Source organism: Notechis scutatus, chromosome 1, assembly GCF_049901735.1.
Source record: "Notechis scutatus isolate UNSWTSFEM ecotype Mainland chromosome 1, rNotScu1.2, whole genome shotgun sequence".
NCBI classification, from domain to species: Eukaryota; Metazoa; Chordata; class Lepidosauria; order Squamata; family Elapidae; genus Notechis; species Notechis scutatus.
The window spans coordinates 12120465-12136777 of NC_142009.1; the positions used below are offsets into that span (position 1 = coordinate 12120465).

The window sequence follows — 16313 nt, forward strand, 5'->3', positions numbered from 1 at the left end:
TGACAATTTACAATTTCCCTAATTCTGCACACTCGTCTGCCTCCCCTCCAAATCCCACAAACTGCAACACTATCCCAGGAAAATACTTAATTTGCCCAATCCTCGGGGCTCAAAGTTCTGAGTAGAAAATGATAAGATCTTCACAAATGTATAAATGTTTATACAAAACACTAGAAGGAAGCAGTTTTATCCATAATTCACACCAACGTGTCAAGGGTTGAGAATTGTTTCTGATAAGTTTAAGAGGTGAAAGCACAAAACATATACCTTACAACTTTGAGTGTCTGAAAAGCATCCCCATTTATTTTTATTTATTTTTTATTTATTTTATTTGGTTTGTCAATTGCTTACAAGATAATAGGTATAAGCAAAAACATAGTTATGAATACATGGATAAATATAAGAAAAATAAAAGAAACAATAGGACAGGGACGGTAGGCACGTTGGTGCGCTTATGCATGCCCCCTACAGACCTCTTAGGAAAGGGGTGAGGTCAATAGTATAAAGTCTATGGTTAAAGTTTTGGGGGTTTGGAGAACAAACCACAGAGTCAGGTAGAGTATTCCAGACATTGACAACTCTGTTGCTGAAGTCGTATTTCTTGCAATCAAGTTTGGTGGGATTAACCTTGAGTTTGTATCTATTGTTTGCTCTTGTGTTGTTATGGTTGAAGCTGAAGTATTCATTAACAGGTAGGACATTGCAATGTATGATTTTATATACTATACTTAGATCGGACTGAAGGCAGCGTAGTTCTAGGTTTTCTAGGTCTAGAATTTCAAGTCTGGTGGCATAATTTATTCTGCAAAGAGTAGAGGAGTGGAGAACTTTTCTTGTGAAATATTTCTGGACTTTCTCAACTGTGCTAATATCAGATACATAATGTGGGTTCCAGACTGATGAACTGTATTGGTCTAGCAAATGTTTTGTATGCTCTAGTTAGGAGTGTGATATTACCAGAGAAAAAGCTCCGTAGGATTAGGTTAACAACTCTTAATGCCTTTTTGGCTATGTATTTACAGTGGGCTCTAGCACTTAGATCATTAGAGATGAGTATTCCAAGGTCCTTTACAGAGCTTGGATCATCAACAAGGTCTTGACTATTCAGCTTGTATTTTATTTTCTGATTTTTTTTGCCAATATGTAAGACAGAGCATTTATTTGTTGAGATTTGAAGTTGCCATTTGATTGACCATTGTGATACATAGTTGAGGTCTTTTTGGAGGGTAGTAGTATTGTCTGTGGTGTTGAACAGCTTTACATCATCAGCGAAGAGAACGCAGTTGCTCTTAATATGATCACAGAGGTCATTTATGTAGAGTATGAAGAGAGTTGGTCCTAGAACACTGCCTTGGGGGACACCATTGTTGATAGGTACAGAATTTGATAGGGCACTCCCAATTTTGACCATTTGTTGCCTGTTTGACAGGAATTCTTCTATCCAGTTATGCAGGTGTCCAGAGATACCATAAGATTTTAGTTTTAGGAGTAGTTTGTCGTGTACCACGTGAATCAAAGGCTTTACAGAAGTCTATGTAGATTGCGTCTATTGCTTTGCCCTGATCGAGTTTTTGCCCTGATCGAGTTCTTCCCTCACCCTTCTCCTTTCCCACTGTTCCCTTTTCTCATTCCCTTTCCTCCTCTCCTCTTTCTCTCTCACTCTCCGACACAGCATTTACTTTTATAACTGGAAATCAGGTATGGTTTACTGCTCTTTGACTGTCCTTGAACACACACACACACACACACACACACACACACACAGGAAGAAAGAAATGGAAGCTCCTGCTGGCCATTGCCAGCTTTTCCTTCCACACTACTTAATGACTCACCCAAATACAGTATGATGCTGCAAAAGCCCAAGTCTGAGTACTTTGTTTTGTGTTTGGAACTCTACAAATCTTTTCAGAAACCTCAACTCTTCTCTCAAAGCGATGATGCTAACCGTATTGCCAATAATTTTGTCTCATTTCAGCTTGGACTGGAATAAGACTCCCTCCCCCCCCATTTTCTGGTGAGTTTTACTTCTGCTGACAATTCTCTTGACTTGGTTGCTATTTAATTTGTCTATTGCTTTGCCCTGATCCAGTTGTGTAGTCCATATGTTTTTGCAGTGTAAGAGTTGCAGATTGCAGGATAGTTTTTTTCTGAAACCAAATTGTTTATTGGAGAGTAGGTTGTTTGTCTCTAAGTGGAGGATAATGGATTGGTTAATAATTGATTCCATGACTTTACAGGTGACACAGCATAAAGAGATTGGTCTGTAATTTTCAACTAGGCTGGGGTCTCCCTTTTTGGAGATGGGGATGACTGTGGCTTGTGACCATAGTTTTGGAAAGGAGCTGGTCCTGAAAGATTTTTCAAAGATTATGCTTATAGGTTCGTCTATGGCAGTGGATAGCTTTTTTAAGAAGTAGGCACATATTCCATCCAGTACAATAGATAGAGATGGTTTTAGATTGCGTAGTGCTTTTTCAACATTATCTACTGTAAAATCAATATGTATTAGATCATTGTAGTTTCTGTGGTTCGACTAGGAAATACTGGGCATGATCCATTGCTGTTTACAAATACTGAGCCAAAGAATGTGTTAAAGAGGTTGGCTTTAATAGTGTCATTGTTGCAGTCTTTACCATTAGGTCCTTTCAGGGGTGGGATGGACCTTGAGTCTTTTAGTTCATTGTTTACATTCTTTGTTGTTATGAAAAATTGGCAGGAGTAGCCATTAGATAAATATTGGGTGCATGTAATTTTGCAGATTTTTAATCTCAAAAACATCCTTGTCAGCACCTTAAAATGTGAGAAGAAAAAAAAAAGTAGGAGAGGGGGAAAATGGTAATAAAGGTACTCCCTATTTTTCTTCTACAAGTTTGGAGTTCTCATGGATCCACATTTGTAACACTTTTTAAAATTAATTTAACTTGTTAAAAGAAATAAAGTCTACAAAATATGTTATTTTGTTAAAAGAAAATAAGTACAACCCCAATCCCCAATTAGCATTGAAGTATTCCATATAATATATAAATACCTACATGAAATTAATTCAGTTGCTAAGCTTGATGTTAAATCTATAGCAAAGTACTTTGACATCTTCTCATTTTTAGAACATAAAGACTTTTCAAAAACAAGTAACCTGCAAAGCAATACATAGCTGTCCTCATAACATAGCTGTGTAGTATTGCAACCCACACACCCCAGATCTAACATCAGCACTCCATAGGGAGAAAAGTATAATGAAGAACATTACAACTGGTACACAGGTTTGATGGTCTTAGAGTGAGAAAAACATACACTGCTCAAAAAAATAAAGGGAACACAAAAATAAGACATCCTAGATCTGAATGAATGAAATATTCTTATTAAATACTTTGTTCATTACATAGTTGAATGTGCTGACAACAAAGTCACACAAAAATTATCAATGGAAATCAAATTTAGCAACCCATAGAGGTCTGGATTTGGAGTTACACTCAAAATTAAAAGTGGAAAAAAACACTACAGGCTGATCCAACTTTGATGTAATGTCCTTAAAACAAGTCAAAATGAGGCTCAATAGTGTGTGTGGCCTCCACGTGCCTGTATGACCTCCCTACAACGCCTGGGCATGCTCCTGATGAGGTGGCGGATGGTCTCCTGAGGGATCTCCTCCCACACTTGGACTAAAGCATCCCCCAACTCCTGGACAGTCTGTGGTGCAATGTGGCGTTGGTGGATGGAGTGAGACATGATGTCCCAGATGTGCTCAATTGGATTCATGTCTGGGGAACGGGCGGACCAGTCCATAGCACCAATGCCTTCGTCTTGCAGGAACTTGCAGGAGTGTGTCAGCCACATGAGGTCTAGCATTGTCGTGCATTAGGAGGAACCCAGGGCCAACCGCACCAGCATATGGTCTCACAAGGGGTCTGAGGATCTCATCTCGGTACCTAAGGACAGTCAGGCTACCTCTTGCGAGCACATGGAGGGCTGTGAGGCTCCCTAAAGAAATGCCACCCCACACCATGACCCACTGCCAAACCAGTCATGCTGGAGGATGTTGCAGGCAGCAGAACGTTCTCCACAGCGTCTCCAGACCCTGTCACGTCTGTCACATGTGCTCAGTGTGAACCTGCTTTCATCTGTGAAGAGCACAGGGCGCCAGTGGCGAATTGGCCAATCTTGGTGTTCTCTGGCAAATGCCAAACGTCCTGCACGGTGCTGGGCTGTAAGCACAACCCCCACCTGTGGACGTTGGGCCCTCATACCACCCTCATGGAGTCTGTTTCTGACCGTTTGAGCAGCCACATGCACATTTGTGGCCCGCTGGGGGTCATTTTGCAGGGCTCTGGCAGTGCTCCTCCTGTCCCTCCTTGCACAAAGGCGGAGGTAGAGGTCCTGATGCTGGGTTGTTGCCCTCCTACGGCCTCCTCCACGTCTCCTGATGTACTTGCCTGTCTCCTGGTAGCGCCTCCATGCTCTGGACACTATGCTGACAGACACAGCAAACCTTCTTGCCACAGCTCGCATTGATGTGCCATCCTGGATGAGCTGCACTACCTGAGCCACTTGTGTGGGTTGTAGACTCCGTCTCATGCTACCACTAGAGCGAAAGCACTGCCAGCATTCAAAAGTGACCAAACCATCAGCCAGAAAGCATAGGAACTGAGAAGTGGTCTGTGGTCACCACCTGCAGAACCACTCCTTTACTGGGGATGTCTTGCTAACTGCCTATGCTTTCCACCTGTTGTCTATTCCATTTGCACAACAGCATGTGAAATTGTCAATCAGTGTTGCTACCTAAGTGGACAGTTTGATTTCACAGAAGTGTGACTGACTTGGACTTAGTTACATTGTGTTGTTTAAGTGTTCCCTTTATTTTTTTGAGCAGTGTATTACAGGTAGTCTTTGACTTACAACCATTTGTTTAGTGACTGGTGAAAGTTACAACAGCAGTGGAAAAGTGAGTTATGACAGTTTTTCATACTTATGTCTGTTGCAGCATCCTCATGGTCATGTGATCAAAATTTGGATATTTGGCAATTGACATGTGTTTATGATGGTAGCAGTATCCCAATGGCATGTGATCACCTTTCTGACAAGCAGAATTAATGGGGAAGCCAGATTCACTTAGCAACCATGTTACTATTTTAACAACTGCGTGATTCACTTAATAGCTGTGGGGAGAAAGATCTTAAAATGGGGCAAAATTCACTTAACAACCATCTTGCTTAGCCACAGAAAATTTGAGCTCACTCGTGATCATAAGTTGAGAACTACCTGTACACTTGTTCTAAAACACTGCTTTGGTTAGCATGCAGAATTTTGCCTTTGTCCATGAAAGATAAATGTTTGGTCTGGATCCCAAATATTCTGATGGAGTTCTTGTCTCATGCAAAATTCCAGGATCCTAAGCTCTGTTTTTGGTTTTCTGTCTTTAGGGAGATGGGGCAGATATCTATCAGGATCTTCAAAAAACAGCTTCTTTTAACAAAGTATCTAATTCAGTTTTTTGGGGGAGATAATCTACGTTAACAGGAATGTGTTTATCCCCAAATGTGACTCTCCCCCAAAGCAATCAGGTTCATGATCTAGAAATTCCTAGACTCAGCCTAACAGCAGATCTTCAAGCATTGGCATGACTACCCTTCTATAACTGGGACAGCAACTGAATCTCTTCCCCAACAACATCACACTTGTCCACTATTGCAACTATATACCTTACAGATTATAATTGTTGCTGTGTGCTCTACTTAGTGGTCCCTTTGAGGAATGCTCAGAAACTCCAATATGACCAAAGAATAGCAGGAATGGCATTAATAGACATAGGCCTGCCTTGTAACACTGCCCTGGTCCCTTATCTATCTCAAAGCACAAATGGGTGGCAACGTTCAAAAGCCCCAATGCAGAATATTTTAGAGATCCATCTTCCTGGACCCAGGAACTGATGGAGGGGCCTTAGAAAGGAAGCAGCTCCCTGGCTGTCCTCAAATTGTGGAATGGGTTGCTTCATAAAGCTCAACTGATACCCATTTGTTGCTTGTCTTGCAACAAAAACATTTAAAATTGATTGGTTACTTTGCAACAAATAGATTTTAAAAAAAATTACGCAGTCCTTTGTTTCGGCAGACAATCTTTTTTCTGTGGGGTTTTTGGTGCTCGTTACCCAACTGGGTAACATATCATTTGTAGTTTGCTAGTTTGAGCAAACCCCACCCCTTCTAGCACTGGTGTTGTTACCTAGTTGGGTAATGAAATGTCTGCAAGAAAACAAACATGCTCAAAGAGGACCAAGGACCCCACAGGCCAACACTGAGCTACAAATATTCTCTTCCGTTAATCTTTTACCTGCCATTGTCAGGGCTCCAACAAATCCCCCTCATTCAAAGCAAAAGTCTCTAGCCGCATCTCAGAAAAAGTAAATTGGTTTATTAGAAATTGCCATGTTGGTGCGTGGCTGGATGCAGCCGGTACTAAATCACATCATACATTTCCTCCTTGATCCTGATCTTTCCACCACCCGCTGGACGTGACTTCTCCAGTCTCTCTCTTGAAGAGTCATCCATCGTGCTCTCCAATAAGCTTCTTATGCTCCAACAACTTTGGTCTGCTGAGTTAATATCTAAGCATTTCAAGAATGCCTTGTTTTCCCCCACTCCCTTTTTCTGGCGGCTAAAAAGACCAAAGGAGTATCTTTTTAGTTGACAGCCATCTTGTTTCGTCTGCTGAATCAATACTGCTTTATTGTCCTGCTATTCTAGGGAAATATCATTTAGCTGCAATCCATCTTAACCACTTCAATGGGATGATTAGTGACTCAGCTGCTATTTTTCTATGCTTAAGAATTCTAGCTGTGATACAAGGTCCAGGAAAAGGAGTCAGTGGTAAGTCTGAACTGACCTGATTTCCCAGAATGTTTCGATGGGTGCATCAGGGTTCCATAAGTCAATGCTGTCTAATTGATGAAGCACAAGCAAGGCCTGGAAGCATAAACGTAGAAAAAAGAATCTGCATGAACATAACCCTAAACGGAAGATTTCTGCATCATGGGAATAAAAAGATTAGACCATCCTTCTTGCCCTGCCCTCAGGTGCTTTGGAGAATAGATGGACTCTCTCTTCTTTGTGGCAGCCCCTGAGATATCGGAACACTGTTATCATGTCTCTCCCTAGTCCTTCTTTTCATTAAACTAGACATACCCAATTCCTGCAATCATTCTTCACATGTTTTAGGTTCCAGTTCCCTAATCATCTTTGTTGCTCTTCTCTGCACTCTTTCTAGAATCTCAACATCTTTTTTATATCATGGTGATCAAAACTGGATGCAGTATTCCAAGTGTGGTCTTATACTGTAAATACTAATTCAGTTTCCTTACCTCCATGGCCTCTTGTGCTATTTCTGGCATGCTGGCCTGGGGAACAAGCTGGACAAGGCCTGTTATGAGTTCAGCTGTGCTGCCTTGTGTTTCAGGCCCCTGTTTCTTTGGATTCTGTATGAAAAGACAGAAACGATGACACATTTGTTCCTCAGTGAGAATTGCCTCCTGGATTCTACAAACATGAAAAGAGCCACACAAAATACAGCCAAATTGGTTGTATTGGTTTTGCATGAGGTTTGTGATTAGTAGGAATCTCTTCAGATACTGTGACTTAAAAGTTTTAATTCAATATAGTCTACTGCTAAAACTTGGTCACTGGAAATCAGAAAACCTAGACGGCTTGAATGTAAAGACTAGGGACAGGTCTCAGGATTTATATGGAATTGCTGCAATTTGTCTCAGATGGGACGCTACATCCCATATGTACCACAAATTAAAAGAAATGTTGCAAATCAAAAGGCAAGTATTACGTGTTTTGTAACCTCCACTTCTGGAATACATATTTGTTCCTTTTGATATTTTTAAAATCTGGATTGATTGATTTATTCCATTTTTTTTTTTTTTGAGTCTATGAATCTTTTGCCAACGACTGTTTTAAGAACTTTGCGTGGATCTACATAAGAAGCTGGAATAAATAGGTAGGAATAAAGTTGGTGCTTATTTTATTTGGAAAAACAAAGTCCTCCAACATGTGTGAAGTAATTTAGGTTCAATAGATGATTGTACCGTTTTCAGCTACAATAACGCTTTCCTGCAACTGTAGGTCCGAAGGGACATACACAAAACAAAAGGACATTTTGTCCAGTTCTAAAACAAACCATCCTCTTCCAGATCCTTTCCTCAGAGTCACTTTCCATGAAGTGGGTGGATTGATTAATTTCAGATTAGCTGCAAAATCTAAAACCCAGAACTTTTGGGTTGTTCGAGGTTTCAGTTGAAACAAAATCTGGAGTGATTTTACGAGGAGGGGAGGGTTAGGTTGGTGCATGTCAAATTTTCTTTCCTCTCTTACTCTGAAAAGTTTGGGCCCAGACTACTTGTCTTCTATAACCAATCCAGCACCTTTCCTTCCCTGCTTCGCCTCAGCAGCTCCTCTGCAGCATAGCGTATCCCACTATCACACCCACAGCCTAATTCAATGCCTTCCCTTCAATTTCTGTCCCTCAAAATGATTCTCACAGTCCATTAAAATTTTCACTGACCAAAATACATAGCTTATTTAGGTGGGATTCAAACACATTTAAACTTTTTCATTAATTTGTATAAAATGTTTCAACTGTTACTGTTTTTCTAATTATTCCAAGGGTCAAGACGATTTTTATTCAGCACTTTCTGGATTTTGCACACTTTCCAGATCAGGTAGCAACAAATATCAATCTAAAATAGCTGTCAAGTTTTAAAAGTCCTTCAGCTGCTTTAACATCTGCATGTTATATTATGTTTATAGAAATGAATATTTTTGGCAGAAGGACCGTTAAAAAAGCAATTCGCAATCTTTAAAAAAAAAAACAGGTTTTCACTTACATAGAGTAAGAGTTTTGGGTCAGCATGGATCAGTTTCACAATAGATAACAACAAAACTTTATAACTTCTGGTTTCAACGTCTGTAGGTTTTTCTTTAAACTTCAGGCTTGTCATTTTCTCTTTAAACGTAAGGCTCTAAGAAAAATAAAACAAAGTAATAAATATTCCAAACATGGAACTCATTTCAAACAGCAGTTTATCAACTATTGGTTCTAACACGTCTATTGCTGAAATATGAGTTGTACAGCTGATCTCTTTTATCAGTCTTTTTTTAATCAGTCTTGGATTGGAATTTCCATGGAGTCTTCCATTATGATGCAATATTCTCTTTACCTGATCCTTTTCATTACTAAAGAGAAGGGTTCTGAGGACACCTGAACAGGCTGAAAGCAACAAGTCAGCTATACTAACAAGGCACACAGCATGGACAATTGTTGTATGAGAAAGGAGGAAACTAGCACAGAATCACAAATGGAAAGGGCCATCGAGACTACTGTATCATATCAACCTGCTCAATGCAGAAATTAAAATATTTCAGAAAGACTGAGAAAGGAAGACTCACCAGTGTGTAGAAACCAAATTCCACTGCTCTGTTGTTTTTATTTGCTGAGACTTTTTCTAAGATTAAATCAGTATTTTCCAACCTTGAGAATTTCCAGGAATCTGGACTTCCAGATTTCTCATTGTTAGGTATAACATTGATACCAAATATGGTTTGGGTGAATAAATATATAAAACTTAGATATCATGGTTTAAGTGCTTATCACTTTAAGCACAATGTTGCAGGCAATTAGCCGATTAAGGGTGCGGTTAGAAGTTACAATATAAGGAAGCATTAGAAGCTGGAAAACTTACTGTGACTAACTGTGAATACTGTTTGTACTGTGCCTGTGACCGAGATGATCCTGTCTGCTACTGTTTGCTGATTTACTGCGGAATTCAACTGTTCTACTGTTTGAGCGTCTTGCTGAATATCCAGCGTTTGTTTCTCTGGAGAGAGGCACCGGAGGAGGAGAAGATATCTTTATCGGCTGATAAAGATATTGTAAGGACTCTTAACTTGGACTGTAATAGTGAGTCTTACTGGATGGAAATATAGTGAATGACAAATGGACTGAATGACAATGCTTTAAACTCTAAATGGATTAAAAACTATTTAAACTACAAACAGTGTTTGTGTTCAGTGTGTGTATACTCTGGGGCCCTTCCACTCTCGTTTGGCTGCCTGGCTTGACTACTGCTGCAATACTCTGCTAGGGGTTAATCCCCAAACACTAACACTCATCAAGGATCATGCTGGCTGTGGAACTCTGGGAGTTGAAGTCCGCTCCTGGAAATTCCCATGGTTAGAAAATCCTGCCTTACAGTTTAATCCCTTGTAGGTTACCAAATTGCCTAGCAGTATTCATGCCAGTCTGACAGCCATGGAATGTTTGGCTTTTCTTGCCTATGATCTGAGAACACCACCACCACCACATGCTAAGATTTTTGACCTTAGGTTTTACATTGGAAAGATCACTAGGGAAAAAGGGAGAAACTTTTTTTTTTTAATGGCCACCAAATGGGTACTGCTGGATGCAACATTAGAACCTCAAAAGGGGAACAAGTGCATTTCCTCAATATTCTGTACCAACTAATTAACAAAAAGCAAAGCCTCACCGGGGTCATGCGGATTGGGGTATGCACACCAGAGCCCTGTAAAGCTTTGTGGAGAGTTTCACTGAACATGCTGCGGAGTTCCACGGAGTGGCAATAGACAGCATCGATCTTGGGCCACCAATCTAATGCAGACTAGAGGAGGAAGAAGATCAAAGGTCAGCGGAGATTAGACAACAGGAGGATTCCAAAGAGCATACAGTCTAGCAAGGAATTCACAATGAAGTGGCCCGAGTATGACTGTGTCACTGCTTTTAGCAGATTTCCTAAAGCAAGTCACAATGGTTTTGATAGTGACATCATCCTGCATCACAGATATCATAAGAAGGCATGGTGGCTTAGTGGCTTAAAGACACTGGAGATGGTCTTTGCTCCAGCAGTTCAAGTCCCAGCATTGAGTGGCAAAGTGAGCTCCCATCACTTGCCTCAGCTTCTGCCCACCTAGCAGTTCGAAAGCATGCTACGTGCAAATAGATAAATAGGTACCACTTCAGTGGGAAAATAATGTTTTGTATAGTAGCATGAACCCAGCCAGTGCCAGACTTTCCCCAATTCAACACCCAAGCATGAGGCGACATCAGGAGAGAGAGAAGCCCGGATCATGCTGCAGAATGCTGTTGGAACTTTTCTGAATGTGGCAATAGTCCACCCCCTGTGGTGCACTCTGGATAGGGCTGTGAATTAAATGGACTAGCAATTGTCAGCAGCCAAACAATTATTTTGTACTAACACTATAATCTCCTGGTTAATTAACATCACCATACACTAAATAAATAACAGACATCATAAGTGATACCAGTTTACCAGTCCTTTAACACCTTGCTCCTCTGACAAAAAGGATGCAGCTGATAAGAATAAATTTAGAGAATGGACAAACTATTCTATTTGTGGCATACATAAGCCTTTAAAGATCAACATGCTGGCCCAGACAAACTTTATGTATACCCCCCATCTTCCTCACTCCCATCTTTCTTTCTTGTTAGATTGCCACTAACTTGGGAAATTACCCAGGGATCATAATGACTTAAAAACTTACATTTGTAATTATACGGTGGAGTGAATTTACCAGCACGTAATGAAACGTGGATGGGGAATTCTGTGCCAGGCAAGTCTAGAAAAGACAAGGGGGAGGGGTTAAGTTTCCTTCAGAAACAAACCTGGAAATCCAAAGTACAAACCCACCAGCAACATCTCTACTGCAAGCAAATGAACAGGACCAGGACAAGGGGGCACCACTGTGAGGCATGAATGAACACAGACCCGCCTACAAGGCAGGGATTTCATCAGCATTTCATCAAAAATTTCAGAAGAACAAACGCTGGGCCACAGAGTTCTTGATTCTTCTTGAATCCTGGCCATTTGACTCATCTGTCCAATCCCATTCTCAGGACCAACTTTAGCTAGGGAGCGGAGACCCAAGGAGCCACATCCTTACCTTGAAGTGTTGGTTATTGTGGGGGTTGATTCGGAAGCAGGACACTAAGCAGTCGATCATGAGGTCTATGTCTGCATTCTGGTTGCCTCTGGAGAAAGGCTTGTTTGGGTTGAAGAGCAGGTTCTTTAAGACAACAAACATAGGTCGTTGTTAATACAATCACCCCTAGGCCATGTTGAAAGAGATGGGGAACCAACAAAAGGTGGCTGAGCAAAGATTGTGATAAATCCCTTGTAGGCGAAAGTAGGAAAAATAATATTGCCACCATACTAGTTTAAGCCAGATATCCATGTATCTCATGGACGTCCTAAAGGTGCTTTTTCAATAGTCAACTGGACTTTGTTTTTTCTTGAAGATGTTTCACTTCTCATCCAAGAAGCTCCTTCAGTCTGAAGCTTTTTGGATCAGAAGTGAAATGTCTTCAAGGAAAAACAGTTGCCTTTTGAAAAAGCACTTTTGGGATAACCATGACCTGGATGACTGAGAATCACCATAGACAATTATCTCATGGACAGTCATAAGCCCAGCATATCATCCCAGATGCAGAGATAGGCAACCGTAGAACAATCCATGCAATGGTTCTAAAACTCTTGAGATTTACTTCCCCATCCAGCCTTTTCTTGAACCATTAAGAGTGAGGATTTTTTTCAACAGAAAAGGCAGGACTCTCATAAGGTGAAGCAATGGCTGTTAACTACCATTAATCAACTTAGACACAATACCAAGCCAGGATCTGACAGGCTGCCCTCAAAGAATAATTAAAGGTTCAGAGTTCAAAATCTCACACATACAAAGCAGTGTATATTGTTTGAGTTCCTTTTACTATTTTACCTTGAGATCTACTACCATGGACTGCACTAGAAGAAAAATAACTGAATTGTCTTCCCAGCTGATGTATGTTGATGCTTTGCACAATTTTACACAAGCGATGGCTGCACTATCGGTTAGCTGCCTACTTCCACTGTGGCCCGCCAGAGCCTTCCTGAGGTTGTCCAAGAATTGTTTCTGTAGTGTCCAAAACATAAGAATTAGAAAATAAGTTAAAATTGTATCTAAATTCAAATTTCATGACAGACACTGTTCTGCCTGAAGAAGATCACCATTTACTTGTCAAGCGTGGGAAATCAGGAGTCCAGCCAGTTCAAATGAATATAAAGGTTTATTGCAAGCTTAAGCTCTCTACAAGAATCTGAACTACTAACAATCAAAGCAAATTGGTGGTAGCTAAGAGTCAATGGATTTCAAGGTGGGCTGAACTTAGAACTCTTGTGGGTGCTAAGGGACTCAAGACTGATGCCGCATTTGACCCCTCCCTCAGGTTCAGTCTTGTCATATTCTACAGTACTGATGCAAAAGATGTTTGTTAAGGTTAAGGTCCTACAATATTCTGAGTCCAAACCACTTTTGGAATGCAAAACCACTTTTGCATTGTCATACTCCAGTAGAAAAATCAAAATTTGGAGGCAGAGGATTAAAGGCTAATGTCCTAATATCATATTAGATGATTAGATTAGTTTGCTCAAGAGCTGTGGTGGTGCAGTGGTTAGAATGCAGGCTAATTCACAGCTCACTGCCAGGAGTTCGATTATGGTCAGCTCAAGGTTGACTCAGCCTTCTATCCTTCCGAGGTTGGTAAAATGAGGATCCAGATTGTTGGGGGCAATATGCTGACTCTGTAAACTTCTTAGAGAGAGCTGTGAAGCATTATAGAGCGATATATAAGTCTAAATGCTATTACTACTGCTGTATCACTTAGTAGTAAAAGTGGGCTGGAAATCCCTTAATAGAAATATAATCCTGCGCTTAAAAAAATTTAGCATGTTGAAAAGATGGACTGCTCACCAACATATAGTACAGGTAGTTAGACCATTCTAAGCTACAATGGACCCCACCAAAAGCTACTTATGACCTGGTCCTGGAGTTCCCACAGCTGCACACGGCCTCACATTTTAGGTGCTTGGCAACCGGCTCACCTTTATGGCCAATTGCCATAAAGTGTTCCTTGGACACATGAGTACAACTTATGACTTTTTTGCCAGTTTCTGACATTTTTGGCCAGCTTGCAACAAAAAACATCCATAGGAATACATGGATTCATTTAACAATCATCGTGTTTTCTCAACGATCATGACATTTGCTTAATGAGCACTGCAAATTTTTTTATAAAATTGTATCCAGTCATGTAGGTTCCTCGACTTACAATCCTCATGACTTTCAACAGAAATTCCAGGCTCCGTTCTAGACATAAGTCAAAGGCAACCTAAATGCATTCATGAATTGCATGTTTTGAATATGGCTTTAATTAAAAATCATATCTGGTTGTTTTTTAATGTTGCCGAAATTCTCTTTTTTTCCCCCAACCATTATTTGCTTACTGGGGTTAAACAGAGAAGAAACCAGAAATGGGATGGAAAACAATATATTGAGTAGAAAGCTGAAGAATGAAAAAATACACATGTTCATATCTACACCTTGTAAAGAAATAAAGGTCACAAAAGAGGATTCACAGGAAAAACTATTTTTTAAAAAACTTAACAAACGGACCACAAAAGAAACAGGGGAAAAAGAATGTTGGGAGGATCCTTCCATTTTACCAGGAAATCAAATTGGCCCCAACCCTGCTGGCCTTTTGCGAGGATCTGAAAACATGGTTTTTGCCAAGGGCCATCGGGACAAGGGAATGGAATTGAGCCGCCTCAGTGGTGGTACTGTTATTGGAGGATGTAATTACCTTGACTTTTTAGTGTATTTTATTATAGTTTTATGTGTCTTTTTATGTTATTTGTTCTGTGTTTTTAAGACTACTATATTGGTTTGCTGTTTGTTTGTAAGCCACTCAGGGTCATATATATGATATGGGTGGAGAAAGGAAGAGAGAAAGAGAAAGAGAGAGAAAGAGACGAAGAAAGAGAGGAAGAAAGAGAGAAAGAGAGAAAGAGAGAAAGAAAGAAAGAAAGAAAGAAAGAAAGAAAGAAAGAAAGAAAGAAAGAAAGAAAGAAAGAAAGAAAGAAAGAAAGAAAGAAAGAAAGAAAGTCAAAGGGCAAGCAGTCCATTAGAATGCTTCCCAATGTTCGGTATGTATTTTGTAAATAGTCTGAGAGATAGAAAGACTAAAAAGATAGGCAGTACTGCAGAAAACAAAAACTGTAGAAAAAAACAGAAGTATAAAAATAACTTCCACAAAAAAGATAAAGCTTAATTTCAACCTTTATTTTAGGATTATTCTATAGTATCCATTTTACAAATGGTCAGCAGTTTTCACCAATCATCCTATCCATATGTTTGGTCCTTGATGGGCTATTTACCACCACAATGCAGGCAGCATCCTTTACATACCAGCTGCTGGAGAAGAGTGGGAGATTGCCCTCTTCATTAAACCATTAAACGGACAAGCTTCCCAAAGGGACCTCTTGAAACAGACCGATGCAGAAGATTACAGTAGCTTGCTCCAACAGGACTGCACTTATATTTCTCGCTTTTGCATTTGTTTTAAAATAAACCAACTCTCCATATAAAACCCCCTGATTGGAAGGTATTTCGGCTTTCTTTACCTTGTTCATTTTGTTTTCCTCTACTATGTCCTTCGCAATGTCTTGGATGATTTCTGGACAAAGGACGAGGAGGATAATTTGCAAGGGCCAAACAGCTGCTTTGCGTTTCGTGCTTTCAGCAAATCCATCTACCAGATCAAACAGCTTCTCTGCACAATCTGAATCAAAGAAATGAGAAGATATAAAATGTGCTGAGTTCCAGGAGGATAAATGCTAAAATCCCTCCCAGGTTTAACACAATATCAATAATTAACAGTACTCCAATGATATGACTCCTGGACGAGGGAGGAAAGACAGAATAAAAGGCAAAAAGGCAGGAAGGAGGGAGGGAGGGAGGGAGGGAAGGGAGGGGAGGGGAGGGGGAGAGGGAGGGGGGGAGGAGAGAGGAGGGAGGGAGGGAGGAAGGAAGGAAGGAAGGAAGGAAGGAAGGAAGGAAGGAAGGAAGGAAGGGCCTAAATAATTATGACCTTCAAGGAGAAAACATAACACAACCTAAACATTCATCCTGCCTTTTTCCCCCAAGTACAGGATGAAGAACATCTTGAGAAGTACAAACATTTTCTCTAAAAAAAAACCATTGCGTAGAATCAGTTTGAGATCTGCAGGCCAGATGTTAACACAGAAGACCATTTTTGCCTTAGTGACCACAAGCTTAAATGTCATTTTTTTTCCAGAAAGATGCTGGGTAATCACAAACGGTTAAAACAAAATGCAATGACTATGAACATTTTGGCTGAGATTAAGAGGAACTGGAGTCCTGGCAACTACAGAGCCACAAATTCATCAAGGTAAT

General features: G+C 40.4%; 1 protein-coding gene across 5 annotated transcripts in view; it reads right to left on the reverse strand.

Annotated features, from left to right (window-relative positions):
- NF1 (neurofibromin 1) overlaps positions 1-16313 on the reverse strand; it is a 201282-nt gene that overhangs the window by 151766 nt on the left and 33203 nt on the right. For all 5 annotated transcript variants that reach the window (XM_026680434.2, XM_087957081.1, XM_087957072.1 and 2 more), the window contains exons 8-15: positions 15521-15678; positions 12801-12974; positions 11970-12092; positions 11571-11645; positions 10538-10669; positions 8879-9013; positions 7352-7465; positions 6877-6956 (exon numbers count right to left, since the gene is read on the reverse strand). In XM_026680434.2, coding sequence (XP_026536219.1) covers positions 6877-6956; positions 7352-7465; positions 8879-9013; positions 10538-10669; positions 11571-11645; positions 11970-12092; positions 12801-12974; positions 15521-15678 — 991 coding nt within the window. The remainder of the gene's footprint in view (positions 1-6876; positions 6957-7351; positions 7466-8878; positions 9014-10537; positions 10670-11570; positions 11646-11969; positions 12093-12800; positions 12975-15520; positions 15679-16313) is intronic.